Below are 22,580 nucleotides of genomic sequence, written 5' to 3'. Positions count from 1 at the left end.
AGGGCTTTTTTTTCTGTCTTTTGCTGGGATTTAGCCATTTTATGTCTGGACTCGCCTCCCCATGTGCAAATGTTCCACCAAAACAGGTCCTCTCTGAATTTACTTTGCAAGGGCACCTTCACTGCATCCTGAGCTTAGTGCCGTGTCCAAGATGATTGTGATTGGTTTATAGAAATATAAACAAGCAGTCCTGCTATGCATGACTCATAAGTGGCAGACTGCAGATTGTCCACAAGGGGGAGCGCTTCAGTTATTGTCAAGAGAGATCAGATAGCGGTCAAATAAATTCCTCCTGGGACATGTTTAAGGAAATTTTACAAAATCTTTGGTTCTGATGAATAATAATGTTAGCTGAAATAATATGTATAACTTAAAATAGCTTATTTTGGTCTTTAATTGCTGTTTGATTTGAACATTTGACAGCATGTTACACTTTATCATTAACAGTACTCTAAATCAGGGGCGCAAACACCATAGTACAATTTTTCAATACATTTTTGTATTTACATCACAGTAAATTTATAATTTTTTTCTACATTAATGTTAATTTTTTTTATTTCAGCTACTGCTGGAGATATTAAAGATGTAATAACAGTAGTAGTAGTAGTGGTAGTAACAGTAGTAGTAGTGGTAGTAACACTCCTTGCCTGTAGGTGAGACCAATGACCATATTAACCTCTGCAGGTGTTGGCTGCTGTTGCAGTTCATTTTCCCATCAGCAGGTGGTACAAACTGCAGGCCTACAACTGGTATCTGCAACTCTTTTATTCCCATTAATGACAGTGTGTGTCTCCATTGTTTTGGTTTTGTACACGGCAGGTGTTCAGTCAGACAGCGACTCATCAGCAGCGAGCAACAAGATGAGCGGTCAGAACAGCGTGAAGCCGAATCGACCCTCGCTGGCCAAAATTCTCCTCAGTCTGGATGGCAACCTGGCCAAGCAGCAGGCTCTGTCTCACGTGCTGTCTGCCCTCCAAATCATGTATGCAAGGTAGGCTGACTGCTGGGTCTGAAATATCCCTTTCAAGTGACGGAGAGGGCTCACGTGGCAAGTGTGGCGCAGTCTGAGGAAATTTGTCTGAGAGCAGAGGATAAGTAGTTCTACTGTTTAGTTAAATCTCATGTATTTGAGCTTTGATTATGATCACTAAAACTGCAAATTCATGTCTACTTCTAATGTGAAACCAGTCAGGACATTCATAGATTTAAATAGGATCACCATCTTGTTTGTTTATCACCACTTAAAATCTAACTGCTGCACAAGAACTGGATGAGTGCCATCCGGCCGAGGCTGGAATCCCAAACAGGCTGAGATATGTAGGATGTTTATTGACCTCTACATGTTTTAATCTGCTGACTGGTGCTGGTAATTGTCATTAGTCGGTATTATAGTTGACAGGATGTGTTGTGTGTGTTCTCCTAGGGATGCAGTGGTTGACGCACTGATGCCAGCCAGCATGATCCTGCCAGCAGAGTGTCCTTCCAGCTCACCTGTTCCCCCGTCAGACTCCTCATGCTCATCCAGCGTGAGTGATGAAGAAGGTCCTCCTGTCGCGCCTGAAGCTGAAGAGCGGGTCAGCCCTAATCCCTGGCAAGACAAGAAGGGAGAGGTCAGGAACACGACATGCACTTTCACAGCATCGGTCCTTGTCTCTGTAAAACTTAATAATTCACACTGTTTGGCTTTTACATCATTAAAGCGCAGCCTCAACTATATTTTGTGCTGATTTACTGTAAAACAGTAATCATGCAGTGTGCATTTTTTATCCATGATGACTAGGTGTGTAGACGCAACCATCAGCAAACTATATTTGGTTCTAATCTTGGAAACACCAGCAGCTCTGAGCACTTTTATTTTACAACTTGAATTTGTTTCCGCAACAGATTTCTCAGTTTTTTAATTCTGGGTGTTAAAGCTCTTATTCTCACTGTTTATCTGCTTTAATTTCATCACAGTGATTACTGGTGGAAACGGTGCGCGCACTTTAGACAAACACTCGGAGCCTGATTTACTGAAGAAAAACACGTGCAAACTTCACCCACAAAAACATGTCCAAGCTGATCTACTAATGATGTGCAGGATTGTTAAAATAGTTACAGCTTAAATAAAGTACCAGAATAACCTGATACAAAAACTATATTTGATGCTGTTATCCAACGAATACTTATATTTGGTGACTTTGTGTGTGAACAGGTCCCCTCATCAGAAGATGCCATCACTCCATCATCAGCTGTGACTCCCTCCGCCTGTGGAGCATCCTCGCGTCCTTTCATCCCCGTCACCGACGACCCCGGAGCAGCCAGCATCATAGCGGAGACCATGACCAAGACAAAAGAAGTTAGTCAGTCTCGTACTATGCAGCCCATGTTTGCTTGGTTAAACTGCTCACCTCAGCCGTAAGTATCTAACTCGGCCTTTTCCTCTGTCTTCTCTTTGTCTTCAGGACTCTGAGAGTCAGAGTAAAGTGGTTGGTCCAGAGCCTCAGTACCTGGACGAGTTCACGAGTCTGCTTGTGCCTGATGATACACGAGTAATGGTGGACGTGCTCAAGCTGGCAGTGTCTTGTCGCTCCGGGGAGAAAGGCAAGGACGTGCTGTCTGCTGTGCTGTCCGGCATGGGTACAGCTTATCCACAGGTAACGTGCTGCGTTCTCTGATACGTAGGTGTGTGAAGGTCTGCGATTTGGAGGAAACATGTCAACATTCAACATGATTGTGTTTCAGGTTGCTGACATGCTGCTGGAGTTGTGTGTCACTGAGTTGGAGGACGTTGCCACGGACTCACAGAGTGGCCGTCTGTCCTCCCAGCCAGTTGTTGTGGAGAGCAGCCATCCGTACACCGATGACACATCCACAAGTGGCACTGTAAAGATCCCAGGTAAAAACAAACGCACTCGTTTCACCTGAAAATTTTGCCCCTTTAAAGAGTTTGATCATTTTGTGTATGACAGATCTCTTGGATGTAGACAACAGTTTCTACTTTGTCCTGTAGGTGCTGAGGGTCTAAGGATAGAGTTCGACCGACAGTGTTCGACCGAGAGACGCCACGACCCGCTAACAATCATGGATGGAGCCAACAGGATTGTCTCTGTCCGATCAGGTGATGAGAGGGAGACCATTCAACTTAATTGTCATGAAATCGAAGTGATGCCAAGAGAACCAAACATGAATGTATTTACCTGCTGTGTGTGTTTCAGGTCGGGAGTGGTCCGATTGGTCCAGTGAATTAAGGATCCCAGGAGACGAACTAAAATGGAAGTTCACCAGCGATGGCTCGGTTAACGGTTGGGGATGGCGCTTCACTGTCTACCCCATCATGCCTGCAGCTGGTGAGACATGTTGAATACATGCTGGCTACACATTTCTAACACAAATTTTGTTTATTACTATACTGATACATGTGCCATTTTTATGAAGTCATACTATAATAGAACCACTACTCTGGCTCACATACACTCTGCCTTGGTTTATGACAGTCTTTTTCATGGTTTTCCTCAGGTCCCAAGGACTTGCTGTCTGATCGCTGTATCTTGTCCTGCCCCTCCATGGACTTGGTCACATGTCTCTTGGACTTCAGGCTCAACTTTGCCTCCAACAGGAGCATCGTGCCTCGTCTAGCTGCTTCACTTGCTGCTTGCGCTCAGCTTAGTGCGCTAGGTACAGTATGAATGTTCTGACTCACTGTGACTAAACTTTACCCTAGTCCACATAAAGGTGGAATTTAGTGAAACTTTGGTATACAGTTGTAGTGTAATGATTTCTTGATGAAGGCTGATGCAGGTGAATGCTCGGTGCTGCTTCTGCTTGACTTTTGTGCAGCTTTTGAGACAGTTGATCATAGCATTATTATCAATACATTGGTAACATGGGTTGGTATCTCTAATACTGCTCTTAATTTCTCTTTATTTACTATCTTTGGCCCACATAATCAAATTGCACAAAATATTAACATTCCTTGTTGTGCAGATGATACTCCGCTGTATTTGTCCTGCTAAGCCTCTGACTCGGTGAAGTTATCTCGCCTGCCAAATTTCCCAGCTGCTGTTAAGGATTGGGTGGCAGAAAATATTCTTCAACTAAACCCCTTCAAACCAGAAATCCTTATTACTAATAAGTCCAAGCACACTTTTGGCCAAGGTCTGCCTGTGCTTGGCACTGAAGCTCTGCATGTGATACCTGACGTGAAGAAACCTGAAGTTATGTTATATCAGAACCTCGCTCTCGAATCCCACTTTTAAAAGCTAGCTCAGTCTTGTTTTTTCCATTTGATCTTTTCATGATCTTCAGAGTTATAAATGTTTTTATCTTCCCTCGTCCGGTTTATTGAATTGCTGTGTCTGCTTGTCTTCTCCAAAACATGATTGCACAAGCTTCAGGATGTCCAAAATGCAGACACCAGACTCTTAACCAAAGCCCATGTTTTAGCTTCCCTTTAGCCTGTCCACTTTAGATTTGATTTAAAAGGTTTGCTCCTGACTTTAAAGGCCCAGCATGGCATAGTGCTGAGCTTTTAAATCTTAACTCACCTGCTTGTAGTTTAGGATTTTAGAATGAGGCCGTGTTGGCTATTCCTGCTTTAGATTTGAAGACCATATACATCTTGTACTGTGTTGTGTATTATGTATTGTTTGTATGTGTTAGAGTACCTTTTTAATGCAAATTGCCCTCTGGGACATGAACATTTTACTCTACTACAAGGCCTTTGCTCTTCTGGCTCCAACTCTTTGCATTAGCTAACCTGAAGAACGTAGACTAGAACTTTTAATCACGTCTCAAGACTTTTTACAAATTATTGTACCTGTTACTCAGTTTATCAATTCTTTCATCCGTTTACTTCAATCCATTATCTTCACTTTAACCTGTAATATTTGTGATTTTTACTTGTCAACTGTGAGTTTATGCTTGATTGCTTTCCAATTCTTTCTCATTATCATTGTTTGTGAAGCACTTTGTGATGGTAGTTTTTTTTATACATGTATAAAGCTTATTATTAGTTCATTCATCTGTTGGAGATTCAATTCTCATGAAATTAAATTCTATTTCTCTATGAAATACTAATTTATGATATTTTATTGTGTGTAGCTGCAGGACACAGGATGTGGGCTCTGCAGAGGCTACGAAAGCTTCTGACCACCGAGTACGGTCAGTCCATCAACATAAACAGACTGCTGGGGGACAGTGAAGGCGAGCCTCGCTCCATGGTGAGTACAGAGTGAAACTCACCAGTGCTTCCATTGTATAGGCTCTACTTGGGCGGATTAGCCTAGTAGATTAAGACCTGCCTGGGTTAATAACTTTCTCTTTTTTTTTTTCCAATCAAGACACACGATTGTCCCTTCAGTATTTCCCATAAATCTTTAACCGCCACATATTGATTTATATATTTTCTACTATTTAAAATGGTTTACGTTTTTATTATAGAGCTGCGTGCGGTACATTCATTGGTTCAGCCCCTCTTTGCCCCGCTCCCCCTGCACACAGAGTCAAAACATGACAGTGCATAGGAGGAAGGATAGTTGTTGGCTTTTCCCCGTCGTGAAGTTACACATTCAGGTCACCACTGAGCAGAGAGGTCGTTTCTGGCAGTGCATGAAGACAGATTAAAATTCAAAAATTATTGTGTACTGTGATTTAACACGTCATACATGTTTAATGAAATTGGCACAGTGCCTGTTCAGCTTTAAAAGCTAACCATGCTGGCATGATAGAGCTTCTGGACAACATCAAGTGCATTGACAAAATGTTCTGTGAGCACAAGTAGTATACTGGAAAAACTGGTCACAAAACCCTGTGAAATAAGAAGTTCAAGGAAGGAGTGCAAACACGGAGGCTGTGGAGCACTCACTGTTTATATTTGTCACTTATTTGAAAACGTAAAGCATACGTCCATACAATATCATTCATTTATTTGTCACAAAGTACTAGCTAATTGAACTATTTACAGTGGGGAAGCTTATATGTTAATGATCTAAAATTAATTATTACATAATTAATTGGAGCAAGCGTGCAGGTCCTTTTGTATCTGGTCTTTCACCGTGTACTGTGCAGGCAAATATATTTATAAATTATTCTGTTTTAATTGGTAACTGAATATGTTGTCGTTGTAATATTTGTGTGTAGCTGAGGGACGGTTGATCAATGGCATTGCTCTGGCCATGTTATCTGACATGACTGACATAAAGTCTTTTCACAAGTTAAGTAAAGAGACAGTATGCCAGTCTCTTGTTTTCATGGTGTATAAATGTGTTTGTTTAGTCGATCAATTACATTTTCTTTCCCACAATTTGTAGCTTTTCGTTGTGTTTGGCTCAGTTCTCTCAGCTCACTTTCCTTCAACCATCCACTGCAGTGCCTCTGTTTTGCTTTGTGTAATTGTTTTAACTGTAACAATAACAAAATTGAACAAAATAGTAACATTTAATGGAAAGCCAAAAAAAAAAAAAGAGCTTTATTGTTTTAACAATGATGTAACTGACTGATAATCTGTTTTCTTTCAGAGTTTCACAGGCAGCGCTCTGGCTGCTCTTGTGAAGGGCCTACCAGAGGCTCTGCAGAGGCAGTATGAGTACGAGGACCCCATTGTCAGGGGAGGGAAGCAGCTGCTTCATAGTCCATTTTTCAAGGTAAGTTTGCAGTTGTTGATTTTTAGCCAACAAGGTTGATGGTTTTGGGGATTTTTTTTTAATAGATGTTAGAGATGGTTTTCTCTTATTCTAATTTCAACATTTCCTCCAGGTCTTGGTTGCTCTTGCTTGTGACCTTGAGCTCGATACGTTACCCTGCTGTGCTGAGACCCATAAGTGGGCCTGGTTCCGCCGGTACTGCACTGCCTCCCGAGTGGCTGTAGCCCTTGATAAGAGAACCTCTCTACCAAGACCCTTCCTGGATGAGGTACGTGTGCCAGCATTCACTTTCTCCATCAATTTTGTTCACCTAAAAATGTCCTTAATCAAATGTCCTTGGTCATTCTCATCCCTTTAAAGGTCACAAAGAAAATTCGTGAGCTCATGGCCGATCACGAGAGCATGAACGGACTCCACGAGAGTCACGACTTGTTCAAGCGTGAGCACGACGAGCAGCTCGTGCAGTGGATGAACCGGCGGCCGGATGACTGGACCCTCTCCGCCGGGGGCAGCGGCACCATCTACGGCTGGGGCCACAACCACAGAGGGCAGCTGGGGGGCATCGAGGGGGCAAAGGTCAAAGTACCCACACCCACTGAAGCCCTCGCCACACTGCGGCCGGTCCAGCTGATCGGAGGGGAGCAGACTCTGTTTGCCGTCACTGCAGACGGAAAGGTTTTAGCTTTGTTTGCTTTTATCAAAAATAATTTAACTTTCTAGCAAGAGTGTTGATCAATATTGTCAATCTGACTGTTATACTAATTTATTATATCTTGATCCTCAGCTATATGCAACAGGATATGGAGCAGGGGGCCGACTGGGTATTGGTGGCACTGAATCGGTGTCCACCCCAACTTTACTGGAGTCCATCCAACACGTCTTCATCAGGAAGGTGGCTGTGAACTCTGGAGGGAAGCACTGCCTGGCACTGTCCTCTGAGGGAGAGGTCTACTCATGGGGGGAAGCTGAAGATGGAAAACTGGGCCACGGGAACCGAAGGTTAAGATCACATCAACTTAAAGACACTTTCACCATAAATGATCATATCATTGTAAGAATTAAGATTGTTAAAAGATGTTTTTAACGTAAATGGGATTCCTTTTGACTTTAGCCCCTGCGACCGTCCTCGTGTCATTGAGTCCCTGAGGGGAGTGGAGGTGGTGGACATCGCAGCCGGAGGGGCACACAGCGCCTGCATCACTGCCAGCGGAGAGCTCTTCACTTGGGGCAAGGGTCGCTACGGGAGACTGGGCCACGGAGACAGCGAGGACCAGCTTAAACCCAAACTGGTCTGTGATCACTTAGCTCCGGTTCTCACAAGGCTCAAAGTGGTGTGCACTTAAACGTGAAAGGAGTTAACTGTCCGTGTGGTTTATCCAGGTGGACGCACTGCAGGGTCACCGGGTCATCGACGTGGCCTGCGGCAGCGGGGACGCACAGACGCTGTGTCTAACTGACGATGACATGGTCTGGTCCTGGGGAGACGGGGACTATGGCAAATTGGGCCGGGGAGGCAGTGATGGCTGCAAAATCCCCATGAAGGTAAGATTACCAAACAATGTGATCTTGAGGTCAGCCGAGGAAACACTTTTTACTTCTATGTCTTCTCTCTCCGGTTACTTCATTTGGGAGATCAGAGTATCAAGCTGAGCAAAGACTGTCGATCTTTACTTTTCTGTTTCTCTTCAGACCAGTAGCCACAATTTTTATTTTCAGAACACATTGGAGTACTGCGAGTTTAAAGATTTGGGCCTATGGTGATAGATTTGAGGTTAAAGGAATAGTGGGACAGTTTTAGAGATACTCTTCACATTTTCTTACCGTTAGATCAGAAAATCAATAACCTTTTCATAGATGTGCACTTCTGACAAGCAAAGGCCTGCTAGCAAAGGTATCAAATGTCTCAGAGACTAATGTTAGCCCAGCAGTCTTAGTCTTGGCTGTGTTGAATGTCTCGGTGCAGACCAAGCGGCGACCAACAGTGACGTCACCCACTGGTTTGAGAACGGTCGCTCTGAAGCCTCCAGTTTGCTATTTTGGCCGTCAGCATCTGGCAAGCTGTTAGTTTGACTTCATCTGATTGGGAATCTGATGACACTACACCTGCCCACCTATAATAGAAACCTGACTGCACCACAGGCCTGTCAATCAAACAAATACCCCCAGAAATACTGCTTTTTTTCTTTTGCCCAATATCGAATTAATGACGGGATTATTAGTATCTGACCCGAGGGCCGCAGTTTGAATAGCCCAGATTTAGAGCTTCTGGCTCTCTTACACTGAGCTTCATGTTCAAACCATTTTTTTCTGGTACAATACTCTCGGTCAGAGGGCACGTTTAATGTGTGGAAAAGTTACTAATGAGGTTGAATGACATTCAGTTGAAACTGCTTACAGAGGCAGGTCAACCTGCCTTTATAAGCTTTAAACAGATACAACAAAGGAATGAGGCTGAGTCGTGCCTCCAAGGACCTGCTCTTTGCTGGGTTTAGATGAGGATTCAAAGGCAGCTTAAAGGTCCGTCAGGGGAGGGCAGGAGAACAGTGTCTTGGGGTCTCACAGATTTATGCTGGCACAGCCTGGTGCCCATCAAAAGGCCAAGTGATGGATCAGACATCATTTAACATGAATAGCAGGTTTTCACTGAAATGCTCTCAAAGTTAGCACATTTCATCATGTCCACTGACAACAGAGAAGTTACAATGTGATGCCAACATTCAGTGAAACAGGAAGGTTTCCCTTTTTAGATGGATGATCTGCTTTTATTTACAAACAGAAAGTATGACTCCACACGACAGTATCCATAAAGCACAGTCTAGTGTACAGTGTGTGTATTGTGAGGAGATCAATTTCTGAGTATGATTTTTCCACGATTTTTTTTTCTGTCTTCAGATCGACTCTCTCACGGGTCTCGGAGTCGTCAAAGTGGAGTGCGGCTCTCAGTTTTCTGTGGCTCTTACTAAATCCGGGGCCGTGTACACGTGGTATGTACAGTATGTTACTGAGAAGATCTGTCATGGCTTTTCGTGTCACTGTCGTCCGTGATGTGAGGGCTCATGTCTGTGTGTGTATTGTGTCATCTAAAGGGGGAAAGGAGACTACCATCGGCTGGGCCACGGCTCCGATGACCACGTTCGACGCCCCAGACAGGTGCAGGGACTCCAAGGGAAGAAAGTGATCGCCATCGCCACGGGGTCGCTGCACTGTGTGTGCTGCACAGAGGATGGTAGGAGCCTTTCGTACTTGTTCCCAACAGATGTATTTGCTTATTTCACATGAGCTTGTTGTACACACTCTCTCTGCCATCTTTCCGTTTGTTGTCATTGAGTCCCAACAGTTCAGCTTAGTCAGGCTGGATTGCAGCTCCAAAAAAAGCTTTGCTGTTGTGTTTGGCTCAGGAGAAGTGTACACATGGGGCGACAACGACGAGGGCCAACTTGGAGACGGGACCACGAATGCCATCCAGAGGCCGCGGCTGGTGGCCGCACTGCAGGGCAAGAAAATCAACAGGGTGGCCTGTGGCTCCGCCCACACTCTCGCCTGGTCCACCAGCAAGCCCACCAACGCTGGAAAATTACCTGCACAGGTAATGTACTCCTATGGAAGCGACTATGTGTGGTGGAAAATGAATCCTGTGCCTACAGCTTCTAGTAGATGGCAGTAAAGTTTTGCAGACATTAAATCAAAGCTTCTTTCAAACACTTGAATGCCGATCCAAGCTGTCAAATCTCTGGATGTCCTTGTGGTGTGTTTAAGGTTCCCATGGAGTACAACCACCTACAGGAGATCCCCATCATGGCCCTGAGGAACAGGCTGCTGCTGCTGCACCACATCTCCGAGCTGTTCTGCCCGTGCATACCCATGTTTGACCTGGAGGGTCGGCTGGGCCAGACGGGCCACGGCCCCTCGGTGGGCTTCGACACGCTCAGGGGCATCCTCATCTCGCAGGGCAAGGTGGGACAACGTGGAGCTGAAAAACAAGAGACATGCACACAAAGCACAGACAGAATAATTTGATGTGTTTGATTGGCACTAAAAGATTCTTTCTTTTTTTTATGTCTGTAAACAGGAAGCAGCCTTCAGGAAGGTGGTTCAAGCCACGATGGTGCGGGACAGGCAGCACGGACCGGTGGTGGAGCTGAACAGGATTCAGGTACAATCAGGAAACACACTTTAATCAGTGGCTCGATCCCTTTTCTGTTTCTTCAAATCCTCCTGCCCCTTCACCCCCCGCCCCCTCACTGTGAGGCTCCGTGCCAGACAGGCTCCTGAGCATTACATGTGATGTCTTTCATAAGGGGATTTTTTTTTTTTTTTTTTTTTTTCCTTCGTGGTGTGTGATCTGCACTCCTTCCTGTCTGAAGGGAGTCCTGCTTGGAGTTTCAGACTTTACTTCACATAGAGTCTTGGCTCAGACCACCGCCCCCCCACCTCCACCCTGTCCCTGTCTGATTGTGTGGGTGTGTGTGTGTGTGTGAAGGGGGGGTGGCTGTCACATCCAGCCCGTCATGCTCATCAGTGCTTCCTCTCCATCTAGCGGGAACCCAGAACAAAAACAAATAAAACTATAATCATTTTCTTTTTTGTCTTCCTGACCCTGCAGGTGAAGCGTTCCCGCAGTAAAGGGGGTCTTGCAGGTCCGGATGGAACCAAGTCTGTGTTTGGTCAGATGTGTGCCAAAATGAGTTCATTCAGCCCTGACAGCCTGCTGCTGCCTCACCGCGTGTGGAAGGTTAAATTTGTAGGTATGTGTTCACTCTGACATCTACCCCTCCGTCAACTGTAAGTAACATTTAATTGTCAGCATTAATATGTTTTTAATACGTTTCCTTTCTCCTCAGGGGAGTCGGTGGATGATTGCGGCGGAGGCTACAGCGAGTCCATCGCCGAAATGTGCGAGGAGCTGCAGAACGCCCTGACGCCGCTGCTCATAGTCACCCCCAACGGCCGCGATGAGTCGGGCGCCAACAGGGACTGTTTCCTGCTTAACCCCGCAGCCAAGTCCCCTCTTCACATGAGCATGTTCCGCTTCCTAGGTATAATCCAGTTAATCTCCTAGTCAGGCCCGGGGTGTTAATCCTAGATAAACAAAAATTGAAAATATGCTTTTATTTTTTTAAAAAGAACAAGTAATTTGTGTGTATTTTTGCTGATAAAACACCTGTCCTGTTGATTATGCTTCATTTTAGTTGAGAGATTTCATTTATTTCGTTGAACACATTTTCCACAACACAGTGACAGCTGATTGTTCGTGTTTGCTCTGCGGGTAATGCGCTCTGCCTTGCTGCGTCTGCAGGAGTGCTCCTCGGTATTGCAATCCGGACTGGAAGCCCTCTCAGCCTGAACCTGGCGGAGCCCGTGTGGAAACAGCTGGCAGGCATGAACCTGACCATCGCTGACCTCAGTGAGGTACGAGCACCGCCCTGCTCAGCAGAGCACAACGCCGTGTGGAGGGTGTGTGTGTGAGTGGAGAGAGAGTGTGTGTGTGTGTGTGTGTGTGTGTGTGTGTGTGTGTGTGGAGAGTGTGCGTGTGCACTGATGAAGACTGACTGAATGTGAAAATGTATTGAACATTTAAAGCACTCGGCCTGAATCACTCGTGAGAACACGTTTGTTCTTAAGCGTCACTTCAGAGTGATGAAAGAGAGTTTTTTCCAGGAAGTTTGTCTTCAAACTAAATGTAATTTTACTCCAGGAAAGCGGCCGAGTACTGAAGGCGCAGACTGAGTTAGACTTTGGTTCTGTTTACTCTTGAAAAGTGCCTCATCACTCAGTACCACATTTTTTTAATCTCAGCTTCATCCACACTAACACGTTTTGTTTTAAAATGCTTAACTTTTGCTTCGTTCAGGCCGGACTAAATCTCTTCAGCATCAGTGAACCACAGAATTTACCATAAATAGAATCTACTACAGTAAATCTGACCTTAGAAAGTCGTATTTTAAATCTTTTTTAACTCATTTTTGGCCACACACCTGTCTGAGTACTCTGCAGTAACTGAAGGCTTCTCTGTGTGCAGCCACCCAATTATCATCTACTGATAGCACATGAGCTATTGGGCGGCACGGTGGTGCAGTGGTTAGCACTGTCGCCTCACAGCAAAAAAAAAAGGTTCCGGGTTCGAATCCGGTCCTGGGCCTTTCTGTGCGGAGTTTGCATGTTCTCCCTGTGCTTGCGTGGGTTCTCTCCGGGTTCTCCGGCTTCCTCCCATCATCCAAAAACATGCACCTCAGGTCAGGTTACCTGGCGCCGCGCTAGTGGCAGCCTGTTGCAGCATCTCCCCCCTGAGAGCCCCCCTGCTGTAGTGAAGAAATTTCCCCTCGGGGATTAATAAAGTGTATAAAATCAAATCAAAAATCAAAAATGAGGCATTTAGGGAACATTGGTAAATTGTAGTGTCTAGCGATGACTCCTGTTTAGCAGTAGGAGACATCTGTTAATTTATTGCTACAGAAATCAACCTGGGTTACACTCTCCACATCTAAACCGCTAGAAAACAAAACAATTGTTCTGTAATGTTTTTTTTTATAATTAATTTTTCTTAAAATGGATTTTATACATTTTGTATGAAAAAAGTATTATTCAAGAACCAGTATTGGGGCCAGTATTAAATATTTTTGTGTGATACCCCGCCCTGTTTTCAGAGCTGTTGAACAAGTCAATAACAGACATTCTGCCACGTGAATGAAAACAAATTGTTTATATCCTATTTATCTATAATGCATTTTTAAGTCATTTATGAGGCAGCAGATAAGATCCACACAAACAAAACTTCAGAGAAGCACAAAAATGATTTTCTTCAGACTGATTCATATGACCTGAAGGCACCTCGGTGTCACACCCACATACAATAGAATGAACATGTATTTACAAGAGGAATACAATTTAAATTACAGCTCCATGACAGAAAAGAGTAATGTCCTAGAGGGTCGGCATTAGACATCATAAGAATATCCTACAAACTCGGATACAAATCATGCTTTTTTTTTTTTTTTTTTATCAATGCAGTCTCGTAATATATTTAATCCAGTCACGAAAAAAGTATCCTTGTTTGACCTTCCTAAAAGGGGTGGTGGTGATGATGGGGCCGTTTTCAAGATTTTAGGAGCGCACCAATAGACACACTTCAATACTTTCTCCTGAACAGATGGCATTCTCAAGTTTAAAGGTCCCATATTTTTCACTTTTCTGGTGTTTTATTTGCAGTTTTACGGCTCCTCTTAAGCTTCTCTCTGGAGCTTTACGAAGAACAAGCTGTTTTGTGACATCAATAACCAGCTCTCCTCTGATTGGCCTCTGAACTCCTTTTTTTAATTGAGACATGTCACAGGCCAACCACAGGTTTTCTCCACCTTGTGGCTCAACGTCTTCTTCCACACGAGGCTGAACGTTGAGCCGTGCTGAGGACAGACATGACGTGTGACATGAGTGATGTCACAACCTCACTGTGGCTTAACAAACTTAGTGAAGTCCAAACAGTACATTTCTCAGAGGCATTTTGATACTTTCACAGTATTTCTATTGTGCATAGACCTGCTCTATAAAGAAAAAAGAAAATCTGATTTCATTCAATATGTGGAGCTGACTTGAAACACAAAAAGTAAGACAGTGATTTTGTTAGGAATATAAAAACCCTCAATTTAATTACAACCATTTGGAACATATTACAGCTTAGTGTATTATTTTAACACTCTGTCTACCATTACAACTTGACAGGCGCTCCACTTGTCTCTAAACTAAAATCTCCACTCCTAAGACAGACAGAAGAAGGCCTCACTTTATGTCAGATATTTTATAACATTTCCAGCCCTCATGACCTGCTTTAAAACCTGCAAAAAGAACACATTCCTATACATTCCTCCTCGGATTATAAAACTAAGCCAATCAGCTCCCCGCTCTGCGGCGGCACCGAGTTCTCCACTAGTTTCTGGGAGCTCACGTTGTACCTGCTCTTCAGAAAAAGGCTGAAATCTGAAATCATTCTTTTTAAGTGAAAGAAGTTGTGAGCCGTAACCTCGGCTGTGGTCCAAGAGCAGCTGCGAGTCCACTCCTGCCCTCACGCTCTGATCATGAGGCTTCCTCAACCATCTTTGGGAGAATAGTGGAGTGGGGGGAAAAAAAGGCCCTTTGCCTCACAAAGCTGCTCTTGTTTTGTGGTTTTGCCCCTGAGATATTAAAAAGGTTAGATGGGAAACGATTTTAGCACAAGAGTGGATCACTGGGGAGCTCAAAGAAAATGTGAGTGCGCTCACGTAACACACACTCAGAACCGCACACAAAAACAAATGAATGGACTGTAAATTGTAGTTTATTAAGAGCCAAACTGATGCAGTAGTTTTGTTTGAATATCCACCGGAGATTTTCTGTTTTCTTTCCCAGGTTGATAAGGATTTTATTCCCGGCTTGATGTACATCCGCGACAACGAGGCGACAGCTGAGGAGTTCGAGGCCATGACCCTCCCCTTCACGGTGCCCAACGCCAGCGGCCAGGACATCCAGCTCAGCTCCAAGTACTCCCACATCACGCTGGAGAACCGGGCCGAGTACGTCCGCCTGGCCATTAACTACCGGTGAGAAAACAAACCGAGCGCAAACACAAACAAACACATCTGCAAGCGTGTTGGCGCTGACGCTTCTCTTCACCCTGTAGGCTGCACGAGTTCGACGAGCAGGTGTCTGCAGTGCGCGAGGGAATGGCCCGAGTGGTTCCCGTCCCCCTGCTGTCTCTGTTCACCGGCTACGAGCTGGAGACGATGGTGAGGAGGAGCCGCTTCAGGCGGCGACGTTACCTCGGTGCTCCGACCGTGTGTGCAGAATTTACAGGAAGCGTTTCCTTCTCTTCAGGTGTGCGGAAGCCCGGACATCCCTCTCCACCTGCTCAAGTCAGTGGCCACCTACAAGGGGGTGGAGCCGACGGCGCCGCTCATCCAGTGGTTCTGGGAAGTGATGGAGTCCTTCTCCAACACGGAGAGGTCTCTGTTCCTGAGGTTCGTCTGGGGACGCACGCGTCTGCCCCGCACCATCGCCGACTTCCGGGGACGGGACTTCGTTGTGCAGGTGAGACATAATTAATTAATTAACAATTAAATCTGACAGTTTAAAGGAATCCTGCGGAAGCGGAGCAGGAGAAACATGACCACCAGCAGGCAAACAAAGGATTTAAAAAAAAAAAATGGGTACTCGTCATTTGTTTTAATTCGTCACATCTTGGTGAGAGATTCAAGGAAAACAAGAATCAAAGAAGCGATGACAGATTTTTTTCCTTACGGAAATCTTTGTAGCTTTAACCTGAAGCAACGTCGGTTTCTCATGACTGCAGCACAGCTCAGATCAGCTGTTAGTATTTTGTGTGAAGTCTGATGAAAGGTTGAGAGACTCTTCCTGTTGTGGGCAAAGGGAGCGCAGCACTGAGAATTTGTTCCCCGGGGTCAGACTGCCAACGCCGAGTCCTGCTGCGACGTTCTGAGGGAAAACATTTGGTGCTAAACAATCGTCAATGAAATATCCAAATAATAATAATGTTGCAGTTACTTTTGCCAGCACTCACACACTGAATGCACATAAGACATTTCTGCTGTCAGTTTTTTTTTTGCAGTTGTATGTGTAAGAAAATGTTAATAAATTAAATTTAAACAAAATCTAATTATCTTGGTTTTGAAAAGACTTTCTAAAAAAATTGTACTTACATTTTATTGGCTGTTATTTTTTTTTTTTTTTTTTTTTTTAAGTGAAAATGAAGTAATTGTTAAAAATAATTATTACCTCACATCAAAATATATTTCCCAGCTGACATACAGGGATTTTCAGTGACTGAGCTGAAGTATCACAAAGTGTATGTTGCGGGAGCCTGAAGAGTCTCCATGACTAGCGTCCATGTTCCAGGTTAAAAGGCCACAGACTACGAACCAAACAATAACTCCTTCGGTTGTTCATGTTTACCGAGTTAATCCAACCTGCAGTTAACACACAGACACTATTTTCACGAAAGAAATCCAAACGTAGGAAACCCTGTTCTTCAATGTTTTTAGGAAATGATCCTGAACAGAAAAATGGACATTAAATATATGAAATCATCCTTCATGATGGCGGAGCAGAGAGACATGCAGACATCAAATCAGACCAAAACATTACAGGCCTTCGATTAGTTCAAAAAAAAGGACTCTGATGATCACAAAATGTTATTTAGAAGCAGTAAGTGTAAAGTTCCATACGGCCCCTTTGATTTTAAAGCTATTTGTTGTCTAGACATTCAACACTAATCTGTTCTGTTTGTCTTTAGGTGCTGGATAAGTACAACCCTCCGGACCACTTCCTGCCAGAGTCCTACACCTGCTTCTTCCTGCTCAAGCTGCCCAGGTACTCGTGTAAACAGGTGCTGGAGGAGAAACTGAAATACGCCATTCACTTCTGCAAGTCCATCGACACGGACGACTACGCCCGCATCGCTCTGTCCGGGGAGCCCGCGGCCGACGACAGCAGCGAGGACTCCGACAACGAGGACGCCGACTCCTTCGCATCGGACTCCACGCAGGACTACTTAACGGGACACTGAGCCTTTTTACGGACGTGGAGAGACGAGCTGCCACAGAGAGACTGCGATAATCTCACTTATTAATGCACACGTTCATACTGAGACACAAACGTCTGTGAGGGAGGGGGGAGGGAGGGGGGATGTGCAATGAGCTTTAAAAGCATTATAAGCTAAAGAGAGGAACAAACGCAGGTTTGCTCTGATTTAGTTTCTTTCAAATAAAGTGGGGTGATCAGCTGCACATGTTCTGTTGTGTTACATGACAATTATGTATATTATTACAGTTACAGAGTTAAAAACAAAAAACAAACAAGGCTCCAGCCTAGCACTGTGGTAGATTTCTCCCTCTGGTTTGTGTGAAGTACCTGTCCCTAGATTGTATATAGAAACTAATGTGACAGAACCGTAGTATTACTTTTTGTTTCTTGGTAATAGCCATGTTTCTTTATAAAAAAAACAAACAAACAAACAAACATTTTTAACTTAAAAAAACCGTCAGTGTTTCTCACCCAGCTCACGTCAGTCCGAGCCCACCGAAGGGTCATTTTAAAATTCCTGTATTTACCCTCCACCATGTTTGTGCACTGTCTCCTTTAAGAATGTATATAATATGATTGTGCCATGTATTCACAGGTCTCATTCCTGCATATTAAATGTTAATAAATTTCTGTTAATAAATAAAACGGGAAAAAAGAAATACTTTCCTCTGATGCAGCATTTTGGTTCTGGAGTGAAATGATTGTATTTCTTTTTGACATTTTCTGCGTGCCACACAAACAGCATCTAAAAGGTTTTTAGAAAATCAAATGCAACAGGAATTGTTAATCGCAAACATTAAAATGACATTCATTTCCTGGATTATTATTATTATTTTTTTTTTTTTTACACAATCTTCCTGAGATATTATTGTGTGGATTAAGGTTATTGTTTAAATTGGATGTGTTTGGGGAGGTTAAAAGGCTGATCTCATGAAACTTGCACTAAATGTTTTCAAAATGGGTCATTTTATTTGATTTTTTTGGTCTTTTTTCATCAGGCGGCGCTTTAGATGGATTTAAATCCGACTTTCAGTTTGATATCTTTAAGAATCCCTTTTAATATACAGCACAAAGGTTGCAGCAGCAGTGTTACCGTGATGGCGGTCAACATTGTTAGCCTGCAGCTCTGTGGGATTAAAGACATCTCCCCTAATTACCTCTGTGACGTGCTGTTGTTAGCAGAGCGCCTCCCTCTCGTGCTGGGAAAGAAAGTGATGTGATGTCCGGGGGTCTTAAGACCTCCACTCACTGACTAACACATTCCTCATACCGTCTTTAGCTGTAGTGACCTCCCTTAAGTATGTGTCTCGTAAAATTATGCACAGTCCTGTGGAGTCACGAGAGGGGAAAAAAAAAAAAAAGCCGTCTGTTTTATGAAGGTTTTATGAAGGCTTCATTTGGCTTAAAAATCATTAGCATTCTTTGAAGACTTAGTGCTTTTTTTCCCCAGTAATAATCACAGAGTACTTTAGTACATTATGCTGCAGGGAGTCAGGTGCTTTCCAGCACAGTCCTGGCTGAAGGCGGGGAGAGGGAGGAGAGCCGAGCTCAGGAATGAACGATCTCCTTCATCTCAAGTTGTAGCGTTTGTTATGTAAATTAGTCGGCAACCACACAGAAATGTATTTTTTTTTGCCATGTCAAAATTGTATTGTGGCATTTTATAAAACATGTTTATTCAGATATTTTACTCCCTTAAAGTTAGTTTAAACAGTTAGTTTGGTTTATTTCATATTACATTTCAAGTAAAAAAATAGTGAATCACAACATCTCACAGAATACAGTACGAACATGTAAATAGTGTTTTAAGAAAAAACTTGAGCATATCCTTTAAAGATTGATTTCCAAAAAGTGAGTTTCAGGGCACATTTTATGATCAGCAATGAAACGAGGGAGGAATTTGTGGGGCAGCTGATCTTTAAAAAAAAAAAAAAAAAAGGCTCTTGAAAAAATGTATTGGCTTTTTCATTACGTTTGAAAAAAAATTAAGGAGTAGATTGAGAGGCAGAGTCAACATGCAAAAAAGGTTCTCTGCTTGATTCAAATAGTTTAAGGCTGGATGAAGATATTTTTAATAAGGAAACTCAGTATACTGTGAAGAAAATATTAAATATGGGCAAGATTCATGTTAAACACATTGGATTTCCACATGTTTAATTCATCAGTCCATTACACTGGGATAGATGCCCCACATACAGAGAATGTGGACACATGCATTTAAACTGCACTGAAATATTAAAACACACCTTTGGTTTTTGGTTGCCCTTTAATGAGGTATTACAGCTTCTCTGAATAAGTATCAGTGCAAGTATCAAGCAACCAAGGCCCCAATACTGACATTGATCATTTGAGAGTGTGAGCAGCATTATACCAAACATGGTGTAAAGCTGTTCAACATGTCAATAGAAGAGTTTCAGGCCAGTGCATTCGGATCACGCGGGATGAGGGATGCTGCTCGGCTCGGGATGGTTCAGACAGACAGACCGAGAGAGAACAGGCGGCCCCGTGAGTCGGCAGCAGCATGTGACTGCATGTGGGAGGTAGACAAAGGAGCAGCAACTGCAACTCTCAAAAAACGTTTCCTCGTCTTTCTATCTGTGCCGGCCCTCTTGTAAAACAGTGCAAAGCATTTCTGTGCTGCAGATCTGCTGTCATGAACATGGGCTGTATTCAAAACCACAACAACAACAACAAAAATCACAAATGTTACTGATGGCCAAGTTCAGCTGAAGTTGTAGACGTTTCTTACATGTTATTGCAATGTAAAAGTGATTTACAGGTGACTGATTGGCTGCAAACAGTATATTGTCTCAAATGCAAACAGTAAAATTTGAGACTAATGGACAAGAGAAATAGAAAGTGCTGAAAAAATAAAAATGATTTTTTTTTTTAATTAAATGAATAAAATAAAACTCGATAAATGTGATCCTGAGTTCGGAGAACATTTCAATGGTCGAAGCCACTGAATGTAAAAGCGTCCATTAGTCTCATAAAATGAAGGTCAGATTCCTCTAAAAGTTGGTTTGTGACTGAATGGATCAGAATAACTTAAGTGTTCAAAGTGGCCAAAGTCATGAGGACCACTGAACCCTGTATAAACAGCAATAATTCCTGGAAAGGCAGCGTATGAGCGAGATGGAGTGGGGAGATGGGAATAAGACTAAAGCCCAGTCATCTGTATATTTAAGGTCTATTACAGGTAAGTTTAAACTAACTGATGATGTTTAAAATGTGTAAAGACAGTTGGATTCAAATCTTAAGCATACCTGTGTAACATTATATTCCCTTAAAAAAAAAAGGCTTTAGAAAGTATTAGAAAGCCTTGAATTTAATTTTTTTTTTAAAGTTACATTCAACAAGTGCTGTGGTAAGTAACATCAGCTGGGAGTATCAATTTGAACAAAAACCTAAAGTCATAAATTGAGCACTTATTTTCTAATAAAGGTTAATCTATCCATAAATTGTCTGCTGCTTTTCTGGATCCAGGCAATGATGGTGCTGAGCATAGACTATACAAAAGTTTTCAGGTCTGAAAATGAAACCCAATGCAGAAGGGCCTGAAAGTGCAATATCACTGATGACCACCAGGAGCTGGCTTTAAAAAAAACAACTCTGGCTCCCATCCAAAAAGCGTCCACTTCTCTCAAATTCAGGAGCGTACTGGAACAACGCTCCAACACTTTTTTCTCCAAATGAGGAAGTAAAATGTTCTCTTAGTCTCTAATCATCTCCAATGTTAAAGCCATGCAACAGAGACAACGAAAACAAAATGAGTGGGAAGTTGTCATATAGAAATTTTGTGTATCGACTGATTTGTGAAGTCCACCTAAAGCCTCCTTTTGATCTGCGGCCGCTTGCCCTTTTATAGTTATTGCATTAATACAAACTCAACACTTCCTGTATCTGCTTCAAATTAAAAGCCCTCCGGCATTTCAGCATGTACACAAACCCTTCATTTCTTAATGCCGCCAGGTAGTCTGAGAAGTTGTTATGGAAACAAGGTCAGACAGCAGTACAAATAATATTTAGTTCTGAGCTGAAATGCATTAGTGAAATATTACTGAAATGAAGGTTATTCTGATATCTGTAGTGTCGTAGAGAGAGAAATGAACCACAAGTGAACTGTTACATGGACGACTGAGTGATTACTCTGCACCTTCTGCGACGTCTATTTTTTGTTTTTGCTTCACTACAGACAGAAGACTTGTGCTGTCCAAGTCGCTGTCATCTGCCTCCTGCTCTCCATTGGCATCTTTTTACCGCTCACTAGATCTTCGCCGCCGTCGTTGCCTCCTTCTGGCCGTTCCCTGGATTTTCATTTCCACTATTCATCAGATTCAGCCTTCGTATCTTTCGTCCTCCTGAGAGCCGGGCCAGACGGCCTTCCTCACTCAGGATGAAGTAGGAACTCCAATGCACTCAACAAAAACTCAAACTTGAACAACCCCGAGGATTCATTTGGCATTTACTTGGTTGTTTCCACAAAATTCATTCATTTTATTTTATTTTGTTGTTGTTTATGTTCGGATTAAACATTTAAAATCTGTGGTTGAGGTTCACTGGGTTTAAACCCAATTGCCGCAGTTAAATTTGGTTACCACAGTGAATAATGTAGTCTGTCAAGTTCAATCTTCTGTGGAAAATCAACTACAAAATTAGTCAATAATACGAATTTTGTATGATTTTGGGGTTACAATTGATCCTGGCCGTGGGTGCAGTTTTGTCCATGCCTGGCAGGTGTACATGTTCAGCGATTCCCTGTAACAAAATGATGATTTAAATGCAGTTTAATCACATTTTCAAGGTTGCTGTTCTAACTAAAAGGAAGTAAGACGGAAAACAGGAAACCGTGATGCACTACAGTTAACATAAAGGCATTCGGCTGTTGGTGTGAGATATGAAGGAAGAATCATTGTGTACTTCATTACTTTGCTGTACGCCAGTCTACTTTTAAAACCTTGATATTTCGATATACCTTCAACTACATTACATTAACAAGGCTTTTATTGTCAACATTTTTTAAGCAACATTTTGAGACCAAAATCGAGAATAACACATTAGTATCCAGACCAACCATTGAATGCAGCAGGATTATAGTTGACTTCATTAAATTAAATTGATGGCATTTTAAGTTGCAATGGTTCCACAACCTTAGAGAGACACAATTTAACTGGATGTGACCGTGTGCATGTGTCACAGAGAGTACTGCACCGCTGATGTTTGGGGGCGTCCCTGGTTCGATTAACATGCCAGGGGAGCAGTCAGTTATCTATGAGCATAGCGTCATCAGGTTCTCAGTCAGACCTACCGCTCTCTCCTCCCTAGCGCTTCCAAATATGGTCACTTCTGGGGCCAAAGAAACCACGATGCCAACGGCTAAATAGGGAG

General features: G+C 43.1%; 1 protein-coding gene across 5 annotated transcripts in view; it reads left to right on the top strand.

Moving 5' to 3' along the window:
- Window positions 1–17,871, top strand: part of herc2 (HECT and RLD domain containing E3 ubiquitin protein ligase 2) — a 46,565-nt gene extending 28,694 nt beyond the window's left edge. For 3 of the 5 annotated variants that reach the window (XM_069704078.1, XM_069704079.1, XM_069704076.1), the window contains exons 65-91: window positions 820–991; window positions 1,424–1,610; window positions 2,195–2,338; window positions 2,445–2,636; window positions 2,725–2,878; window positions 2,993–3,100; window positions 3,198–3,329; window positions 3,499–3,657; window positions 5,083–5,201; window positions 6,498–6,623; window positions 6,736–6,891; window positions 6,984–7,298; window positions 7,408–7,622; window positions 7,735–7,912; window positions 8,004–8,165; window positions 9,516–9,607; window positions 9,710–9,849; window positions 10,022–10,209; window positions 10,380–10,577; window positions 10,693–10,776; window positions 11,227–11,368; window positions 11,465–11,659; window positions 11,920–12,032; window positions 15,003–15,193; window positions 15,274–15,379; window positions 15,468–15,680; window positions 16,903–17,871. In XM_069704078.1, coding sequence (XP_069560179.1) covers window positions 820–991; window positions 1,424–1,610; window positions 2,195–2,338; window positions 2,445–2,636; window positions 2,725–2,878; window positions 2,993–3,100; window positions 3,198–3,329; window positions 3,499–3,657; window positions 5,083–5,201; window positions 6,498–6,623; window positions 6,736–6,891; window positions 6,984–7,298; window positions 7,408–7,622; window positions 7,735–7,912; window positions 8,004–8,165; window positions 9,516–9,607; window positions 9,710–9,849; window positions 10,022–10,209; window positions 10,380–10,577; window positions 10,693–10,776; window positions 11,227–11,368; window positions 11,465–11,659; window positions 11,920–12,032; window positions 15,003–15,193; window positions 15,274–15,379; window positions 15,468–15,680; window positions 16,903–17,175 — 4,454 coding nt within the window. In that variant the 3' untranslated portion in view covers window positions 17,176–17,871. The remainder of the gene's footprint in view (window positions 1–819; window positions 992–1,423; window positions 1,611–2,194; window positions 2,339–2,444; window positions 2,637–2,724; window positions 2,879–2,992; window positions 3,101–3,197; window positions 3,330–3,498; window positions 3,658–5,082; window positions 5,202–6,497; window positions 6,624–6,735; window positions 6,892–6,983; window positions 7,299–7,407; window positions 7,623–7,734; window positions 7,913–8,003; window positions 8,166–9,515; window positions 9,608–9,709; window positions 9,850–10,021; window positions 10,210–10,379; window positions 10,578–10,692; window positions 10,777–11,226; window positions 11,369–11,464; window positions 11,660–11,919; window positions 12,033–15,002; window positions 15,194–15,273; window positions 15,380–15,467; window positions 15,681–16,902) is intronic. The other 2 variants (XM_069704080.1, XM_069704077.1) reach the window with 1 other exon arrangement.
- Window positions 17,872–22,580: the final 4,709 nt, after the last annotated feature.

This window comes from Brachyistius frenatus, unplaced genomic scaffold, assembly GCF_029030835.1.
Source record: "Brachyistius frenatus isolate BFR_SWC_R1_liver_20210118 unplaced genomic scaffold, ASM2903083v1 Contig_49, whole genome shotgun sequence".
Taxonomy (NCBI): domain Eukaryota; kingdom Metazoa; phylum Chordata; class Actinopteri; family Embiotocidae; genus Brachyistius; species Brachyistius frenatus.
This window is presented reverse-complemented; position numbering and strand designations above follow the sequence as displayed.